The sequence below is a fragment of the Colletes latitarsis genome, chromosome 12 (genome assembly GCF_051014445.1).
Source record: "Colletes latitarsis isolate SP2378_abdomen chromosome 12, iyColLati1, whole genome shotgun sequence".
Taxonomy (NCBI): domain Eukaryota; kingdom Metazoa; phylum Arthropoda; class Insecta; order Hymenoptera; family Colletidae; genus Colletes; species Colletes latitarsis.
Window position 1 is genome coordinate 18535357 of NC_135145.1, and position 20323 is coordinate 18555679.

Sequence of the window (20323 nt, forward strand, 5' to 3'; positions counted from 1 at the left end):
TTGATGTTAATATATTTTCATCCATTAAAAATTATAAAAGATTAAAAATTTTAAATAGTGTACAATATTTATAAAAATTCACAAATTACGAACGAACATTCTTATATAACATTCGACTCCATTGATGCTATTGTATTTTCATTCAATAATAATTATAAAAGAGAATTTTAAACAGTGTATTTTATTTTTAATTTTGAGGTTAGTTTTATGCAATTGTCTAATATAATTTTTTGAAATTTTTACTATTCTTGTTGACATATAAATTATGAACAAACCTTCTTATAAATCACGTTCGATTTTATTGATGTTAATATATTTTCATCCAATAATAATGATAAAAGAATAACAATTGTTAACAATGTACTATTTCCTGAATTTCGTCTTTTAAACAATTACCCAATATAATTTTTCCCTCCCATTTCCAACCATTTAAAAACTCCTGAAAAACCAGCAAAAAATATCGTCGAGAAACAAGACTACAAAAATCGATAAAAAAAAATCCCTAGAATATTCTAGACGAAATTCCCTAGCGCGATATCGCTCGACAAGCGTCGCGTTGATTTACGTCGACGCGAATTAGCGACGCACCGAACACTGGCAGACTGGAAAAATGCAACTGCCTGGCGATAGATTAGATAGCTGGAAACGCACCTCGTCGCGAGTGTGCTCCGTACAAGGAACGAGCGAACACGCGCCATAGTCGTGTGTCTAGCGAGAAACAATCGATCGAATTCCATCGACGACGATAGGTCCTTTTAAAACGACTGGCTATTCTGCCAGCGAACGAACAAGTGTTTCTCGTCGGACAAAGAAGCGTTTCACGAGCGCGGCGTGTATCCACAAGAATCCATTGTTTCGACACGGAGGAAGTAATTATCGCGGAGGCTGAAGATGCGAGAGGAGCTTCGCGGAAATTTTCGAAACGCGCCTAGAATTACGACGATATATCTGAAATTGACAAACTCAATTGAGAAATTGTGGAACATCATATTTATTTGAATAAGTTAAGAATTTTCAAATGAAATTACCATGAAAATAAAAATTGAAAAAATTAACTTGGAAAATTATGGAATATTCTTTGTGTCTCCCCGACGTCGTACGACGGAGCCACACGGATATATTCGACGAGCAATTAAGCTCGTACGGCGGTTTTTACGAGGTCAATTATACTGTTAACGACCAGTCGTTTCGCGGATCGACTCGACTACGATCCACGAGCAGAGTTCCTCGAAACGTTTCGTTGTTCGGAGAAGAACGTTTCGATCGTCTTACGTGTCCCAACGGGGGAAGGATTTGTCCCATGAAAACCAGAGACGGTCGGAATAATAGATAAGCAATAACCCCGGATAGCAATTTCACGTTGGTCGATCGAACCTTTATTTCGCTCTATAATTGGATTTTTGTTTCTATCTGGATTTTCCCGGATAAGAATTTTACTCTTTAAAATGTAGCCTCGTTTGAAATATTTCCCATTTTCTGTAACTGTATTTCACGGAAAGTCAAGGGGAGAATTTACTTTTCAGTGTGAGAGTTATAACACGTTCACTGCCCGTGACCCATATATGGGTCACGGCGCCATGCTTTTCGATACGACGCTAAGAAACCGGACAGTGGACGCGTTAAACGATTTTTCAACCGTCAATACGTTCACTGTCTATGACCCGTATATGGGTCACAGTAACATGTTTTTGGATACGACGCTAAGAGAGCGGACAGTGAACGCGTTAAACGATTTTTCAACCGTCAACGCGTTCACTGTCTATGAGTCGTATATGTGTCACAGCGCCATGCTTTTGGGTACGACGCTAAGAAACCGAACAGTGAACGCGTAAAACGATTTTTCAACCGTCAATACCGTTCACTGTTCATGACCCGTATATGGGTCACAGCGCCATGCTTTTAGATACGACGCTAAGAAACCGGACAGTGAACGTGTTAATGAAAACTCTGAACCTAACAAAGGATTCTCTTTTAAAGCTTTTTGTCTACTTGTAGATTTAATTATCAGGTTCAAGAATATATAAATATTCTAGATACTCAATAATTTTTGAAATATTAATGATTCAAGCTTAATTATTATCTACAAATATAATTTTATATTGCCAATTACCACCATGGTATCAATACCACATTTTTATATTGTTTATATACGTTGTAAATTTTAATAACTGGAAAGACACTTTATTTAAAAGCTAATTATCATTTTTATGTATGAATTTCATTATTAAAACTTATTTATATTAAGAGAAAAAAGTCATGTGGCCATCCGGGAATCGAACTCAGACCAACTGGGTAGGAGTCTCTTACTCTACCACCACATCCTATGATGGTAATTAATAATTAATAGATTAAAACTATATTTGCACATAAAAATGAAACTTTAACCATCAATATTCCAAAAATTATTGAATATTTGTCCCCACAATGTTATATATTTTTAAACCTGATAATTAAATCTACAAACGTAATCGATTCTATATTAGTATTCGTTATATAAAAGTCTTATCTTTCTCGTCATATCTATTACTAGAAATGGTGGGAAGCTTAATCTATGTTAGGTGAAAATTAAATTGAAAAATCGCAGATAATAAAGATAGGAAACACGTTTCCTAGCAAACCTTATCTCATTATATTTACTATTTACAAATTTAAAAATCTACGATTTATTTTGAAATTTCGAAGTTCATAAAAGGGCCTTGAAAAGCACACTTTAAGCTTCCATATACGTTCTCCGTACCGATGATTCACTCGTTCGAGTAATTTTCCGTATTAATTGCGTCGAAGCATCGAACCTGGTCCCAAATATGGTGGTCGCTTTCACGAAGACGTCTGAATATTTTTCGCGCGAAAACGTCGGTTCGTTGCATAAGTGTCGTTCTGGGAATTGTCCGGGGCAAATTGGTCATTTATGCTGCAGATGCTAAATTATGGTTACGTAAACGTGAATCGATAAAAGGGAATAAACAATGAGCAAAACGAATAGAAAACGTGACCGTCTTTGTGATTGACGACAAAGGAGCTACACTTTAGAAACGTTCGTGCTTCGAGCCCCGACACAAACGACGCAACTCTCATCGAATATAAAGTTTAATATATCGTAATGCATAATAATGATATTGCTTATTGTTCGATTAAACAACGTGGAAAGCTATATTTATTTTATTTAGACTTTCTAGAGCAAGATTAAGGTAATAGATATTGCAGGAGAGAATTTAATTTTCAGTATTAGAGTTAACACACACGTTCACTGTCCATGACCCATATATGGGTCACAGTGCCATGTTTTTGGTTACGACGCTAAGAAACCGGACAGTGAACGCGTTAAACGATTTTTCAATCGTCAACACGTTCACTGTCTATGACCTGTATATGGGTCACAGCGACATGCTTTTGGATACGACGCTAAGAGACCGGACAGTGAACGCGTTAAACGATTTTCCAATCGTCAATACGTTCACTGTCTATGACCCGTATATGGGTCACAGTAACATGCTTTTGGATACGACGCTAAGAGAGCGGACAGTGAACGCGTTAAACGATTTTTCAACCGTCAACGCGTTCACTGTCTATGAGTCGTATATGGGTCACAGTAACATGCTTTTGGATACGACGCTAAGAGAGTGGACAGTGAACGTGATAATGAAAACTCTGAAACTAACAAAGATTCTATTGAAACTTTGCACACTTGTAGATTTAATTATCAGGTTTAAGAATATATAAACATTGTATATTTAATATTATATTGATGAAATTATTATCAAACGTAGCCTCGTTTGAAATATTTCCCATTTTCTGTAACTGTATTTTACGAAAGTCAAGGGGAGAGAATTTAATTTTCAGTACTAGAGTTAACACACACGTTCACTGTCCATGGCCCATATACGGGTCACAGCGCCATGCTTTTGGATACGACGCTGAGAGACCGGACAGTGAACGTGATAATGAAAACTCTGAAACTAACTACGAATTTCAATATATAAGTGAAAATAAATAAATTTAAAAAATTGTCTAATAAAATATTCAAAATTTTAAAGACAATGTTACAAAATATTATACAATATTATGCAATAAATAACTTTAAAAAATCCCAAAATAAAACCCGCTAAATTTCAACAAATCCCAACACATCCTACCAAAAAAGTTTGCTTCCAAGTGCACGTGAAATGGTCGCATCAATACGATGAGCATGGTCGCGAATATGTCACAACTAAGCGGGTCACTCGATTCACGAACCTAACATTTGGTATTGTCTCGTATCATACAAATTATTAATCCCTATTTAAATTGCATTAGACTTCTACATAAGTCAGAATAGATAAATGTAAAAAATCGTTCAATAAAATATTCAAAATTTTCAATAAGATATTACAAAACATACAATATTATGCAACAAATAATTTAAAAAAAACCCAACAACATCCTACCAAAAAACTCTGCATCCAGACGCACCTGAAAAAGTCGCATCGAACTTTTTCCCCTCCAACTAAAAACAACTCCCACTTCCACGAACGAACTTCCCCTCCGGGGGCAATCGACATCTTAATTAAGTAGCGGCGTTGCATGTATCTCGCAGCTGCTCTCGCCCCGCGAAAGCAGCTGATAAAACTCGATCTTCTCGAGGATATTCCCTCGCATTCTCTTACCTGAAGTTTCACGCGTGGTCTGGAGACTCGCCTGACGTAGCTGTTTCTGCTCGAGTACCGCTCGAAGGACGATGGCGGCAACGGCGGCTGCGACCTTCTCTGCGCCGTGTCGTTCGCGTTGTTTGGCTTCGCCCTCACGGTGACCGCCGCGTGGTTCGCGTGGTTCCCGTTCTGCGTCTGCGTCGCGGCGGTAACGTTCGCCTGCGGCGCGTCACGGTGACTTTTGGTACGCCGCAGCAGACGTCGGACCGTGTTCTTCACGGTGGCGGCCAGATGCGTGCCGCCACCGCCGCCGCGCCCCTCGCTGGCCTCGTTCATCGTCTTGTACTCGACCATTCTGGTCTTGGCGGGCACAGGAGCCACCCTGTGGCCGCCCGTCTCCGTCACGTACATGGCAGCCACCGTTTCTACGTGCGGCGCAATACTGGCGACTTTTCCTTCACCTTTTGGGGGGACCGAGAAGGTCGTGCTACCCTTTGCAGGCGATCTTCACGGGGGGATCTGCCCTTTTACCACGTGTCAGGGTCGTATCGAGAACTTCTACGCCCCTCCACGCATAATACAACTCTCTCGACTCCTCCGCCCTTCAGGTCGACTCGATGCCAGCAAACTTTCTTCACTCGTCGAGTATCCCGAACGATACACCGATGAAGCAGAAATTTTCACCGTATCTTCTGGCTTGCAGTGGGCGTTCCGATTCTTCGAGACGTCGCCTCCCACTCATTTGCTCTTCCCGCGTAACTGTTCGTTCGAGCGCGCAGTTATCAGGGTGGAACGGATACGCACAATCTTTTTCTCGCGCGTTCACTGAAACGTGGTCGTTAGAACCGTGTCGCGATCTGTGTATCTGTAGGGGGGAAACAGAAGCTTAAGGCTGGAGCGACGATGAATTTTCGAGTGGCAGCGCGACGTTCCGGGAGAGTATTTTTGAATTTCAGTTCTTTTTTTTTGTTTGTTTTCGAATGGAGTTACGACAGGTGGAACAAGTAAATCTGCGGGCACGCAGGTGTTTCTGTGGCAGGTGGAAGGCGAGGATTCTGCTGACCGTATCGAGAACTCTATATTTTATTATCGAAATAAAAAAGCAGTATGGCGACGTTTGTGGACTTCTTGACACTTTTAATTTCGATAATTCGTACGTGCATGGTATTTTATGGGTAATAATTTTCTGCTGTATGGGGTTTCAGGGCTAAATTGGACTACTGGTAAAAAAAATATAAGAATAATTAAGAGAGGACAGTTATTTTCTGGCAATAATTGCATTCGAGAAAAAACTTAATTGATGAAAATTATAGTCGTTGAAATAGATCTATAGATTGTTTCATATTATAAATTTAAATGAAATATTTTAAGTAAAATTTCATTTTACAGAAAATTACTATATCGACTGAGTAATTTAGACAAAAATTAAAGAACTAAATTCGGAAATTATGAAATATTTGTGTTTAGTTGAATAAGTTAAGAAGTTTTAAGTAAAATTACTGTATTGACTAATTTAATTTCTATAAAAATAAAAATTGAAAAACTAATTTGGAAAATTATTGAACATTTCTGGAGTTTATTCAAATAAGTTAAAAACTTTCAAAGTAAAATTACTGTATCGACTAATTTAATTTCCATAAAAACACTATAATAATTCAATTTCTATAAAAATAAAAATTGAAAAACTAATTTGGAAAATTATTGAACATTCCTGGAGTTTATTCAAATAAGTTAAAAACTTTCAAAGTAAAATTACTATGTTTACTAATTTAATTTCGATAAAAACACAAATTGAGAAATTATAAAACATTATGTTTATTTGAAAAAGTAACAACTTTTAAGTAAAATTACTATACTGACTAATTCAATTTCTATAAAAATAAAAATTGAAAAACTAATTTGAAAAATTAAATAAATTCCTTGTATTTACGAGAATAAACACTTTCACGTAAAATTACTATGTTTACTAATTTAATTTCGATAAAAACACAAATTGAGAAATTATAAAACATTATGTTTATTTGAAAAAGTAACAACTTTCAAGTAAAATTAATATATTGACTAATTCAATTTCTATAAAAATAAAAATTGAAAAACTAATTTGAAAATTTAAATAAATTCCTTGTATTTACGAGAATAAACACTTTCATGTAAAATTACTATGTTTACTAATTTAATTTCGATAAAAACACAAACTGAAAAATTATAGAACATTATGTTTATTTGAAAAAGTAACAACTTTCAAGTAAAATTACTATACTGACTAATTCAATTTCTATAAAAATAAAAATTGAAAAACTAATTTGAAAATTTAAATAAATTCCTTGTATTTACGAGAATAAACACTTTCATGTAAAATTACTATGTTTACTAATTTAATTTCGATAAAAACACAAATTGAGAAATTATAAAACATTTGTATTTACTTGAGTAAACACTTCGAAATAAAATTACTATATCGACCAATTTAATTTCCATAATTGAAAAACTATGTAAATAAGGAAATCATGGATGATCGTGTTTACTTAAATAAGTAAACAATGATATACAGGGTGTTCGACAACGATGGGAAAAATTTTAATGTACGATTCTAGAGGCCAAAATAAGACGAAAATCGAGAATACCAATTTGTTGATGGAGGCTTCGTTAAAAAGTTATTAACAATTAAATTCAAAAATTTCAAATCGCTCTGGAAAAATTATTTTCGTTTGCAGGGGTCAATTACGATCATTTTTGGTCATTAGACATACCCCCGAAATCCTACCCCTTTTCGAGAAAAAAATTCCAGTAGATACTGAAATTTTTCGACGAAATTAAAAAATTTCAAATCATACTAAAAAAATTATATTTACTTACAGGGGTTAATTACAATCATTTTTGGTCATTACACATACCCCCGAAATCCTACGCACTTTCGAGAAAAAAATTCCTTAACGAAAATCTTATTAAATTCCTGAATTTTTCGACGAAAAAAAAAAAATTTCAAATCGTTCTGGAAAAATTATTTTCGGTTGCAAGAGTCAATTACAATCTTTTATGGTCATTAGACATATCCTCGAAATCCTATCCACTTTCTAGAAAAAAATTCGAGAAAGTGTGAAATTTTTCGGCGGGAAAAAAAAATTTCAAATCGTTCTGAAAAAAATATTGTTAGCTTTAGGGGTCAATTGCAATCATTTTTGGTGAATAGACATACCCCCGAAATCCTGCGCATTTTCGAGAAAAAAATTCAGTAAGGGTGGAACTTTAAACGTTAATAACTTTTTAACGAAGCCTTCATCAACAAATTGGTATTCTTGATTTTCGTCTTATTTTGGCCTCTAGAATCCCTCATTAAAATTTTTCCCACGGTTGTGAGTAAAATTCAATACAGAGTGTTTCGAGAATTCAACGTCGAGGAATTTCTGTGACAATAATATATAGGAAGATAGTCAAATAAGAATGTGAAAATTTTCCGTACGAGCGAATGCATGGATGATAACTGTGCGCCTAGTCAGAATTCTTATCGTTGCACAGTGGAAAACGACTAACAATACACGTCATCGCGAGCGGAATAATTTCAGGTCGACGTACTCGATGAATATTTCCGTGAATTTTAACGGTCGTCCAATTTTACAGAGATGGGCAAAAAATTCGCGAAATATTAACGAACGAAAGACAAACAATTTTTAATTCGGTGTGTGTTGCTCGTTAAAAAGTACAATATTCTGTCTTTCGTTAATGAACGTTGCAAATAAATTGTTAGAGAGAGTTTATTTATTTTTCAAATAAAATAAAGCAACAATGCATTTTTGTTCCATGTTCCGTGAAATGTGAAACGTGTCGATTTTTTTTTTTGATTTTGGAGAAATATTTTTATAAATGAAGAAATGTACACAATACAAACGATTTTAAATAAGAAAATATCTAATAGCAAGGAGAATTATATAAAAAAAGATTTTTTTTTTGTACAGAATGTTACAAAAGAAAAATTTGGGTTAAACAATGGAAAATGAGGAATATTTGTATAAAGTTTTTAGTTTTTCAATTTTGGATATTTTTTTTTATTTTTTAAATGATAGAGAAATATTTTAACAAAAATGATGGTAAATAAGAAAATATCCAGTAACAAGCAGAGTGGTACAAAAGAAAAATTTAAGTTAAATGGAAAAATCGAAAATGGGGAATATTTGTACGAAGTTTTTAGTTTTTCAATTTTGAACACGATTTTTTTGATTTTAGAGCAATATTTCTGGGTAAAATTAAATTTATGGAGAAATGTACACAATAAAAACGATGTTAAATAAAAAAATATCGAGTTACAAAATAATAAAAAAAAAAATTTTATTGGAAAAATCGAAAATGGGGAATATTTGTACGAAGTTTTTAGTTTTTCAATTTTGAACACGATTTTTTTGATTTTAGAGCAATATTTCTCGGTAAAATTAAATTTATGGAGAAATGTACACAATAAAAACGATGTTAAATAAAAAAATATCGAGTTACAAAATAATAAAAAAAAAAATTTTATTGGAAAAATAGAAAATGAGGAATATTTGTACGAAGTTTGTAGTTTTTCAATTTTGGATATGATTTTTTTGGTTTTAGAGAAATATTTCTGGGCAAAATTAAATTTATGAAGAAAAGTACACAATAAAAACGATGTCAAATAAGAAAATATCCAGTATCAAGCAAAATTTTGCAAAAGAAAAATTTGAGTTAAATGGAAAAATCGAAAATGAGGAATATTTGTACGAAGTTTTTAGTTTTTCAATTTTGAACACGTTTTTTTTGATTTTAGAGAAATATTTCTGGGTAAAATTAAATTTATGGAGAAATGTACACAATAAAAACGATGTTAAATAAAAAAATATCGAGTTACAAAATAATAAAAAAAAAAAATTTTTATGGAAAAATCGAAAATGAGGAATATTTGTACGAAGTTTGTAGTTTTTCAATTTTGGATATGATTTTTTTGGTTTTAGAGAAATATTTCTGGGCAAAATTAAATTTATGAAGAAATGTACACAATAAAAATGATGTTAAATAAGAAAATATCCAGTATCAAGCAAAATTTTGCAAAAGAAAAATTTGAGTTAAATGGAAAAATCGAAAATGAGGAATATTCGTATGAAGATTTTAGTTTTTCAATTTTGGATATGATTTTTTTAATTTTAGAGAAATATTTTCGGGCAAAATTAAATTTATGGAGAAATGTACACAATAAAAACGATGTTAAATAAAAAAATATCGAGTTACAAAATAATAAAAAAAAAAATTTTAATGGAAAAATAGAAAATGAGAAATATTTGTATAAAGTTTTTAGTTTCTCAATTTTGGACAAGATTTTTTTGATTTTGAAGAAATATTTTTGGGCAAAATTAAATTTATGAAGAAAAGTACACAATAAAAACGATGTCAAATAAGAAAATATCCAGTATCAAGCAGAATGTTACAAAAGAAAAATTTAAGTTAAATGGAAAAATCGAAAATGGGGAATATTTGTACGAAGTTTTTAGTTTTTCAATTTTGGATATGATTTTTTTGATTTTAGAGAAATATTTCTGGGAAAAATTAAATTTATGGAGAAATGTACACAATAAAAACGATGTTAAATAAAAAAATATCGAGTTACAAAATAATAAAAAAAAAAATTTTAATGGAAAAATAGGAAACGAGCAATATTTGCACGAAGTTTTTAGTTTACAGTTTTGGACACGATTTTTTTGATTTTAGAGAAATATTTTTGGGCAAAATTAAATTTATGAAGAAATGTACACAATAAAAATGATGTTAAATAAGAAAATATTCAGTATCAAGCAAAATTTTGCAAAAGAAAAATCGAAAATGAGGAATATTTGTACAAAGTTTTTAGTTTCTCAATTTTGGATATGATTTTTTTAATTTTAGAGAAATATATCTGGGCAAAATTAAATTTATCAAGAAAAGTACACCATAAAAACGATGTCAAATAAGAAAATATCGAATTACAAATATATAAAAAAAAATTTGAATGGAAAAATAGGAAACGAGCAATATTTGCACGAAGTTTTTAGTTTACAGTTTTGGAGGCGATTTTTTTGATTTTAGAGAAATATTTTCGGGCAAAATTAAATTCATGGAGCTATAAATGAAAAAATATTTTAACAAAAACAATGTTAAATAAGAAAATATCCAGTATCAAGTAGAATGATATAAAAAAAAATTTGAGTGAAATGGAACAATAGAAAATGAGCAATATTTGCACGAAGTTTTTAGTTTACAGTTTTGGAGGCGACTTTGCTTGCTTCGCGGTATCGCAAATGGTAATTAGGGTTCGCACGCTTGCGTATGAATAACAAAATGTGTAGCATATCATTAAAAAAAATTGAAGGTTACCATTGGTTCTCTAAATGTACTGCAAACATATAAAATTTACTATGATTATAAAAAAAATAAAAATAAAACATTTTACTCATTGATTAAAGAGAAATACATTGGCTCGAACACTCTACTATACAGAGTGTCCAAAAACATTGGAACCAAACTTATACTATTTATTACTCAAGTCAAGTATACAGGGTGTTCGGCCACCCCTGGGAAAAATTTTAATGGGGGATTCTAGAGGCCAAAATAAGACGAAAATCAAGAATACCAATTTGATGATGGAGGCTTCCTTAAAAAGTTATTAACAATTAAATTCAAAAATTCCAAATCGTTTTGGAAAAATTATTTTTGGTTGTGGGGGTCAATTACAATCATTTTTCGTCATTAGACATACCCTCGAAATCCTACCCACTTTCGAGAAAAAAATTCGAGAAGGTGTGAAATTTTTCGAAGGAAAAAAAAAAATTTCAAATCGTTTTGGAAAAATTATTTTTGGTTGCAGGGGTCAATTACAATCATTTTTGATCATTAGACATACCCCCGAAATCCTACGCACTTTCGAGAAAAAAATTCCTAACCGAAAATCTAATTTCAGGCCAGAAATCGTTACCCGAAATTTTATGTGAATCTTTAAGACACCATAACTCCTGAACGGATTGGACGATTTTAATTTTCAAAAACGCAAACGACGCGTATTTAGATGAAGAATATGTAGAAATTGCAAAAATATACGAAAAGTTGATCCTTGACCCCGTAAACTGAGAAAAACCCAATAAAAATGGTCCAATTTTCAAACAGCCATAACTCCTACAATAGCGAATAAATTTCAATGAAACTTTTTTCTGAAGTAGAGTTCATAGGTACCTACAAAAAAGTATTACACAAATTTTCTGTAGGACGTCAAATAAAATTACTAAAAATGAAAAAGGAATTTTTAAGAAAAATCGACAGGGCCTAAATTTTTTGGCGAAAAAAAAAATTTCAAATCGTTCTAAAAAAAATATTTTTGGCTGTAGGGGTCAATTACAATCATTTTTGGGGAAGAGTCATATCCTCGAAATCCTACTCATTTCTTAGAAAAAAATTCAAGAAGGTGCGAAAGTTTTCGACAGAATTAAAAAATTTCAAATCGTTTTGGAAAAATTATTTTCGGTTGCAGAGGTCAATTACAATCATTTCTCGTCATTAGACATACCCTCGAAATCCTACTCACTTTCAAGAAAAAAATTCTAAAAGATGTGAATTTTTCGACGGAAAAAAAAAAATTTGAAATCGTTTTAGAAAAATTATTTTCAGTTACAGAGGTCAATTACAATCATTTTTGGTCATTAGACATACCCTCGAAATCCTACTCACTTTCAAGAAAAAAATTCCTTATCGAAAATCTAATTTGGTGCCTAAATTCGACGAAATTAAAAAATTTCAAATTATACTAAAAAAATTATATGTAGTTACATAGGTCAATTACAAGCATTTTTGGTCATTAGACATACCCTCGAAATCCTACCCACTTTCGAGAAAAAAATTCCAGTAGATACTGAAATTTGTAAACGAAATCAAAAAATTTCAAATTATATTAAAAAAATTATATTTAGTTACAGGAGTTAATTACAATCATTTTTGGTCATTACACATACCCTCGAAATCCTACATACTTTTGAGAAAAAAATTCCTTACCGAAAATCTAATTTGGTGTCTAAATTCGACGAAATTAAAAAATTTTAAATTATACTAAAAAAATTATATGTAGTTATATAGGTCAATTACAAGCATTTTTGGTCATTAGACATACCCTTGAAATCTTACCCACTTTCAAGAAAAAAATTCGGAAATGTGTGAAATTTTTCGACGGAAAAAAAAAAAATTTCTAATCGTTTTAGAAAAATTATTTTCAGTTACAGAGGTTAATTACAATCATTTTTCGTCATTAGACATACCCTCGAAATCCTACACACTTTTGAGAAAAAAATTCCTTACCGAAAATCTAATTTGGTGCCTAAATTCGACGAAATTAAAAAATTTGAAATTATACTAAAAAAATTATATGTAGTTATATAGGTCAATTACAAGTATTTTTGGTCATTAAACATACCCCAGAAATTCTACTAACTTTCTAGAAAAAAATTCGAAAAGGTGTGAAATTTTTCGACGGGGAAAAAAAAATTTCAAATCGTTTTGGAAAAATTATTTTCAGTTACAGAGGTCAATTACAATCATTTTTGGTGAATAGACATACCCCCGAAATCCTGCGCACTTTCGAGAAAAAAATTCCTTACCGAAAATCTAATTTGTCTAAATTTTTCGACGAAATTAAAAAATTTCAAATTATACTAAAAAAATTATATGTAATTACATAGGTCAATTACAAGTATTTTTGGTCATTAGACATACCCTCGAAATCCTACCCCCTTCCAAGAAAAAAATTCGAAAAAGTGTGAAATTTTTCGACGGGAAAAAAAAAATTTCAAATCGTTTTAGAAAAATTATTTTCAGTTACAGAGGTCAATTACAATCATTTTTGGTGAATAGACCTACCCCCGAAATCCTACCCACTTTCTAGAAAAAAAATTCAATACGGAGGGAACTTTAAACGTTAATAACTTTTTAACGAAGCTTCAATCAACAAATTAGTATTCTTGATTTTCGTCTTATTTTGGCCTCTAGAATCTCCCATTAAAATTTTTCCCACGTGTGCCCAAACACCCTGTATAAAAAAAGTTCATATAAACTTATGTCCGAAAATGCATCATTAAAAAGATACAAGCTTTTAAAGATATCTATAATTCATTATGGTAGTTACAACAAAACTGTTAGAAATGTTTCTAATTCCCTCATTGGCAAACATGCACGCCATCTTTTGTTTCTGAATAGCGTGCAGTATTAAACATAACCTAAAAAAATTCCAATCCCATAACCTCTGCTACAAAAACGAATTAAAAACCATTTACTCTTATTTCCAAAACAGAGTCATTAAAAGAGTTCCACAATCACTAATTCAACAAATTAAAAACCATTCTCACAGAGTGAGAAACCTTCGAAGATTGCCACGATGAATCGTGAATAACTTTCCAATAAAACATTTTCGAACATAACCTTGCACGAACCTGTTTAACCTACTTCACTTCAGTAACACTTAAACGTGTTCCCAAACGTTTTGGACACCCCGTATACCATTAACATAAACGTCTTTATTGTGCACGGGGATACAGTATACATAGAATTTCTTGCAAGAGTTCTCGATCTAACCTAACCTTACAAATAAATTCTCATATCGTACGATCTTCGTTCTCGTTTCTAACGTAACTCTGGCCATCTCTGGTTCACCGTGTTTTCGGGTGGTTCGGAGGTTAGGTTGGTCCCCGTGAGATCGATTCGAAGAAATACGAGCTGGCGATAAGAATTTACGACGGCGCTAGGGCCCCGTTTGTCGAGGCCACTGTTAAACGCAGCTGCGTACGGAACGATGTTATTCAACGAGTCGACCGTACGATCATCGCGGTTACGATTATGTTTAGATAATCCGCTTTAACGACCGCGACGACCGTCTCTGTATACGCGGCTCGAGAAGCAGTGGCGCTCAAAACGGAATCCCCCCAGAGTCGCGAATGGAAAGCACATTTTTAAGCTATTCTCGTTAGGCACACGCGCGACAAAGGTGGAGTCGCGTACTCGCGAACGAACGTTACGAAAAATCCGGTCCGGAACACGTTGCTCCGTCGGGAGGAGGATCGTCGACCCACGAACGTCACCGCCAGGGGACGCCATTTTCGTTTGGTCGCGCGCAGCCGTCGATGCCTCGCGGAACGCACGAGAGGCACGATCAGTCGAAGGTTATGCGCGCGCTATCGATCGAAACGCGTCTTTCCCAGTCGATCCTACGTACGTACCGTGCAACAGAGAATCGACGAATAAAATTAACACCGACTTTGTTTACCAACATTAATAATTCTTACATCGGCGCGAACGATCGTTGAATTTCAAGTACTCCGCGCGACGAGTAAGGAACACGTTGACCTCCATTTTCTTGGGAGCGTTTTCGCGGGGAAATGAGAAATATTCAAAAGTATCTTTAATGAAGTTGAGAATTATAGAAAGGGAAAGGGTGCAGAATGTAAAATTTGTAAGTATATATCAGGGAGATTCTAGAGACCAAAATAAGACGAAAATTAAGTGTATCAATTTGTTGATGGAGGCTTCGTTAAAAAGTTATTAACAATTAATATTCGAGAATTTTGAATCGTTCTGGAAAAATTATTTTCGGTTGTGGGGGTCAATTGCAATCATTTTTGGTCATTAGATATACACACGAAATCCTACCCCTTTTTGAGAAAAAAATTCGAGTAGGTGTGAAATTTTTTGACAAAATTAAAAAATTTAGAATCGTTTTAGAAAAATTGTTTTTAGTTACGGGGGTCCATTACAATCGTTTTTGGTCAATAGACATACCCTCGAAATTCTAACCAAATTCGAGAAAAAAATTCCTTACCGAAAATATAATTTCTGGCCAGAAATATTACCCCGAAATTCCGTGCGAATCTTTAAAACGTCATAATTTCTGAATGGATTGGACGATTTTAATGTTTAAAAAAGCAAACGACGCGTATTTTAGTGTAGAATATGTAGAAATACTAAAAATATTCAAAAAGTTGGTCCTTGACCCCGCAAAATGAGAAAAACCCCATAAAAATGGTCCAATATTCAAACAGCCATAACTCCTAGGATAGTGAATATATTTCAATGAAACTTTTTTCTGAAGTAGAGCTCATGGGTACCTACAAAAAAGTATTAGGCAACTTTTCTGTAGAGCGTCAAACAAAATTATTAAAAATCAAAAACGAATTTGTAAGAAAAATCGACAGGGGGGGGTGCCTAAATTTTTCGGTGAAAAAAAAATTTCAAATCGTTCTGAAAAAATTATTTTCGGTTGCAGGGGTCAATTACAATAATTTTTGGTCATTAGAAATACCCCCGAAATTCTAACCAAATTCGAGAAAAAAATTCCTTACCGAAAATATAATTTCTGGTCAGAAATATTACCCCGAAATTCCGTGCGAATCTTTAAAATGTCATAATTTCTGAATGGATTGGACGATTTTAATGTTTAAAAAAGCAAACGACGCGTATTTTAGTGTAGAATATGTAGAAATTCTAAAAATATTCAAAAAGTTGGTCCTTGACCCCGCAAAATGAGAAAAACCCCATAAAAATGGTCCAATTTTCAAACAGCCATAACTCCTACGATAGTGAATATATTTCAATGAAACTTTTTTCTGAAGTAGAGCTCATGGGTACCTACAAAAAAGTATTAGACAACTTTTCTGTAGGGCGTCAAACAAAAATACTAAAAATGAAAAAGGAATTTTTGAGAAAAATCGACAGGGTGTATGTGCCTAAATATTTCGACAAAAAAAAAAATTTTCAAATCGCTCTGAAAAAATTATTTTCGGTTGCAGGGGTCAATTACAAGCATTTTTGGTAAATAGACATACCCCGGAAATCCTACCCCTTTTCGAGAAAAAAATTCGAGTAGATACTGAAATTTTTAGACGAAATTAAAAAATTTCAAATCATACTAAAAAAATTATATTTACTTACAGGGGTTAATTACAATCATTTTTGGCCATTACACATCCCCCCAAAATCCTACGCACTTTCGAGGAAAAAATTCATTACTGAAAATCTTATTAAATTCTTAAATTTTTCGACGAAAAAAAAAAAAATTTCAAATCGTTCTGGAAAAATTATTTTCGGTTGCAAGGGTCAATTACAATCATTTATGGTCATTAGACATATCCTCGAAATCCTATCCACTTTCTAGAAAAAAATTCGAGAAAGTGTGAAATTTTTCGGCGGGAAAAAAAAATTTCAAATCGTTTTGGAAAAAATATTGTTAGCTTTGGGGGTCAATTGCAATCATTTTTGGTGAATAGACCTACCCCCGAAATCCTACCCACTTCCTAGAAAAAAAATTCAATACGGGGGGAACTTTAAATGTTAATAACTTTTCAACGAAGCCTCCATCAACAAATTAGTATTCTTGATTGTCGTCTTATTTTGGCCTCTAGAATCTCTCATTAAAATTTTTCCCAGAGGTGGCTCGAAATTTAACTGAAACGATCCTTGAATTCCAAATAAGTGCATTTAGTACGAAATACGTTCTCGACCTCCATTTTCTTTGGACCTTTTTCGCGGGAAAATGGAGAATATTCAAACATATTTCAAACGAAATATACTGAAAATAATCGATCGTTGCAAAATATCAAATTTATAATTAGAATTTTAAAAACTGAATTGATCAATAATTATAATTAACCTAATTTGTTGATGCAACAATAAAAGTTAAACAAAAAAAAATATTGTTCAACCAATGGTAAACAAGTAAAAAATATTTCAAACGAAGCATACTGAAACTAATCTGTTGGTGCAAAATATCAAATTTAGAATCAGATAGAATTTTAGAAATTGCATTGGACAATAATTATAATTAACCTAGTTCAATATCTATCATTTGTCAGGTATCGTGGTTGCAAATGACCCTAATAGGTTGATGCAACAATAAAAATGAAATAAAAATTAAAAAAAAATAAAAATAATTACTGTACGACCAATAATAAACGAGTTAGCCTTTTAATAATATTTTATTCCTCCATTGTTGGGAATTATAAATGCAAAATTGCTCGTAAAAATCATGTTCTCGACCTCCATTTTCTTGCGATCTTTTTCGCGGGAATATTCAAACATATTTCAAACGAAATATACTAAAAATAATCTGTTGGTGCAAAATATCAAATTTATAATTAGAATTTTAAAAACTGACTTGATCAATAATTATAATTAACCTTATTGATTGATGCAACAATAAAAGTTAAATAAAAAAACAATATTGTTCAACTAATGGTAAACGAGTTTGCCTTTTAATAATATTTTGTTCCTCAATTGTTGGAAATTACGGACTCAAAATTACTCTTGAATCATGTTCTCGACCTCCATTTTCTTGCGATCTTTTTCGCGGGAAAATGGAGAATATTCAAATATATTTCAAACGAAACATACTAAAAGTAATTCGTTGGTGCAAAATATCAAATTTATAATTAGAATTTTCAAAATTGAATTGATCAATAATTATAATTAACCTAATTTGTTGATGCAACAATAAAAGTTAAGTAAAAAAAAATATTGTTCAACCAATGATAAACAAGTTTGCCTTTTAATAATATTTCATTCCTCGATTGTTGGAAATTACAGGCCCAAAATGACTCGTGAATCACGTTTTCGACCTCCATTTTCTTGCGATCTTTTTCGCGGGAAAATGGAGAATATTCAAACATATTTCAAACGAAAAATACTAGAAATAATCAATCGGGGCAAAATATGAAATTTATAATTACAATTTCAAAAATTGAATTGAATAATAATTATTGAACAACCAATAATAAACGAGTTTGCCTTTTAATAATAATTTATTCCTCAATTATTGCAAATTACAGACCCAAAATGACTCGTGAATGGATTCAGAAGATCGCTAGAACAGCCCCAATAAATAATCAAACATCGAAACTTTAACTATGCGTTCTCCAAGTAAAGATCCACGGAAGAACCGATTAACAGGATCGATCTATGACGTAAGATTCTCGAAGCGCCCGATAATCTTTCAATCCCTGATTTACCTTATTACTTAGCCATCGTTTTATCAAAGATTACGCAACGGATTTGATCCGGAGCCAATCTCTTCGATTAACAGGGGACTTTGCGTCGAGAAAAGAATGGCAGAACCACTTAGCGAACCACTTTTCATCGATCCAGCGATCGAATTCTTCCTCCATCGAGTTTAGAACAAACGAAAGTTTCACCATCGTCAAATTTATGATATTTATATACTTCTCAATTAAGACAAATGACTATTTTTTTTGGAAGCAAAATTTTGTTGTCATTTGTCTTAATTGAGAAGTTTAAATTTCATAGATTTGACGATGGTGAATAAATAAAAATCAAATTTAAAAATTAAAGATATGATGTACTGGAAAATTTAATTTTTCACAAGCATTTAATAGACACTTTTTTTAGAATCAAAATTTTGTTGTTATTCGTCCTAATTGAAAATTATAAATTTCATAGATTTGACGATGATGAATAAATAGAAATCAAATTTAGAAATTAAAGAAATTACGTACTGAAAAATCAGAAATAAAATTTTATTTTTCACAAGCATTTAATAGACACTTTTTTTTAGAATCAAAATTGTGTTGTCATTTGTCTTAATTGAGAAGTTTAAATTTCATAAATTTGACGATTGTGAATAAATAGAAATCAAATTTAAAAATTAAAGAAATTACGTACTGAAAAATCAGAAATAACATTTAATTTTTCACAAGCATTTAATAGACACTTTTTCTTAGAATCAAAATTTTGTTGTTATTCTTCCTATTTGAAAGTTACAAATTTCATAGAATAGATGAATGTGAATAAATAAAAATCAAATTTAAAAATTAAAGAAATTACGTACTGAAAAATCAGAAATAAAATTTAATTTTTCACAAGCATTTAATAAATAGTTTCTTTTAGAATCAAAATTTTGTTGTTATTCGTCCTAATTGAGAAATTTAAATTTCATAAATTTGACGATGATGCATAAATAAAAATCAAATTTAAAAATTAAAGATATGATGTACTGGAAAATTTAAATTTTTCACAAGCATTTAATAGACTGTTTTTTAGAATCAAAATTTTGTTGTTATTTGTCCTATTTGAAAATTATAAATTTCATAGAATAGATGAATGTGAATAAATAGAAAAATTTAAAAATTAAAGATATTATTGTACTGAAAAATCAGAAATAAAATTTCATTTTTCACAAGCATTTAATACACTTTTTTTTAGAATCAAAATTTTGTTGTTATTCGTCCTAATTGAAAATTATGAATTTCATAGAATAGACGATTGTGAATAAATAGAAATCAAATTTAAAAATTAAAGAAATTACGTACTGAAAAATCAGAAATAAAATTTTATTTTTCACAAGCATTTAATAGACACTTTTTTTTAGAATCAGAATTGTGTTGTTATTCGTCCTAATTGAAAATTATAAATTTCATAGATTTGACTCTTAAAAGAAAATTTAAAAAGTGAAGTTATCACTGGAAAATCAGAAATAAAATTTAGTTGAGCAATGCTTTGTGATTGAATTTGAAAATTTGTCGTACAGGGGATGGAAATATAATTTGCTCGACGCGTCTGTCCATTACTCGCTATTTCTACTTCTAGCGTCTAAGTCGATTTCCTCCAACGAAGAAATTACATCCTACACTTTCGATTTATTTTTCCACGTAGCCCCCAGGTGTACCACCATTACAGAA

At 31.9% G+C, this 20323-nt stretch overlaps 1 protein-coding gene across 15 annotated transcripts in view; it reads right to left on the bottom strand.

Annotated features, from left to right (window-relative positions):
* The window catches only part of LOC143348816 (serine/threonine-protein kinase MARK2), a 294206-nt gene that overhangs the window by 148250 nt on the left and 125633 nt on the right, over positions 1–20323 (bottom strand). For 2 of the 15 annotated variants that reach the window (XM_076779457.1, XM_076779458.1), the window contains exon 2: positions 4644–5490. The exons of 10 other annotated variants lie outside the window; for them this stretch is intronic. In XM_076779457.1, coding sequence (XP_076635572.1) covers positions 4644–5036 — 393 coding nt within the window. In that variant the 5' untranslated portion in view covers positions 5037–5490. Of the gene's footprint in view, positions 1–4643; positions 5491–20323 lie in introns of those variants that run through there. 3 more of the 15 variants (XM_076779459.1, XM_076779456.1, XM_076779445.1) reach the window with 3 other exon arrangements.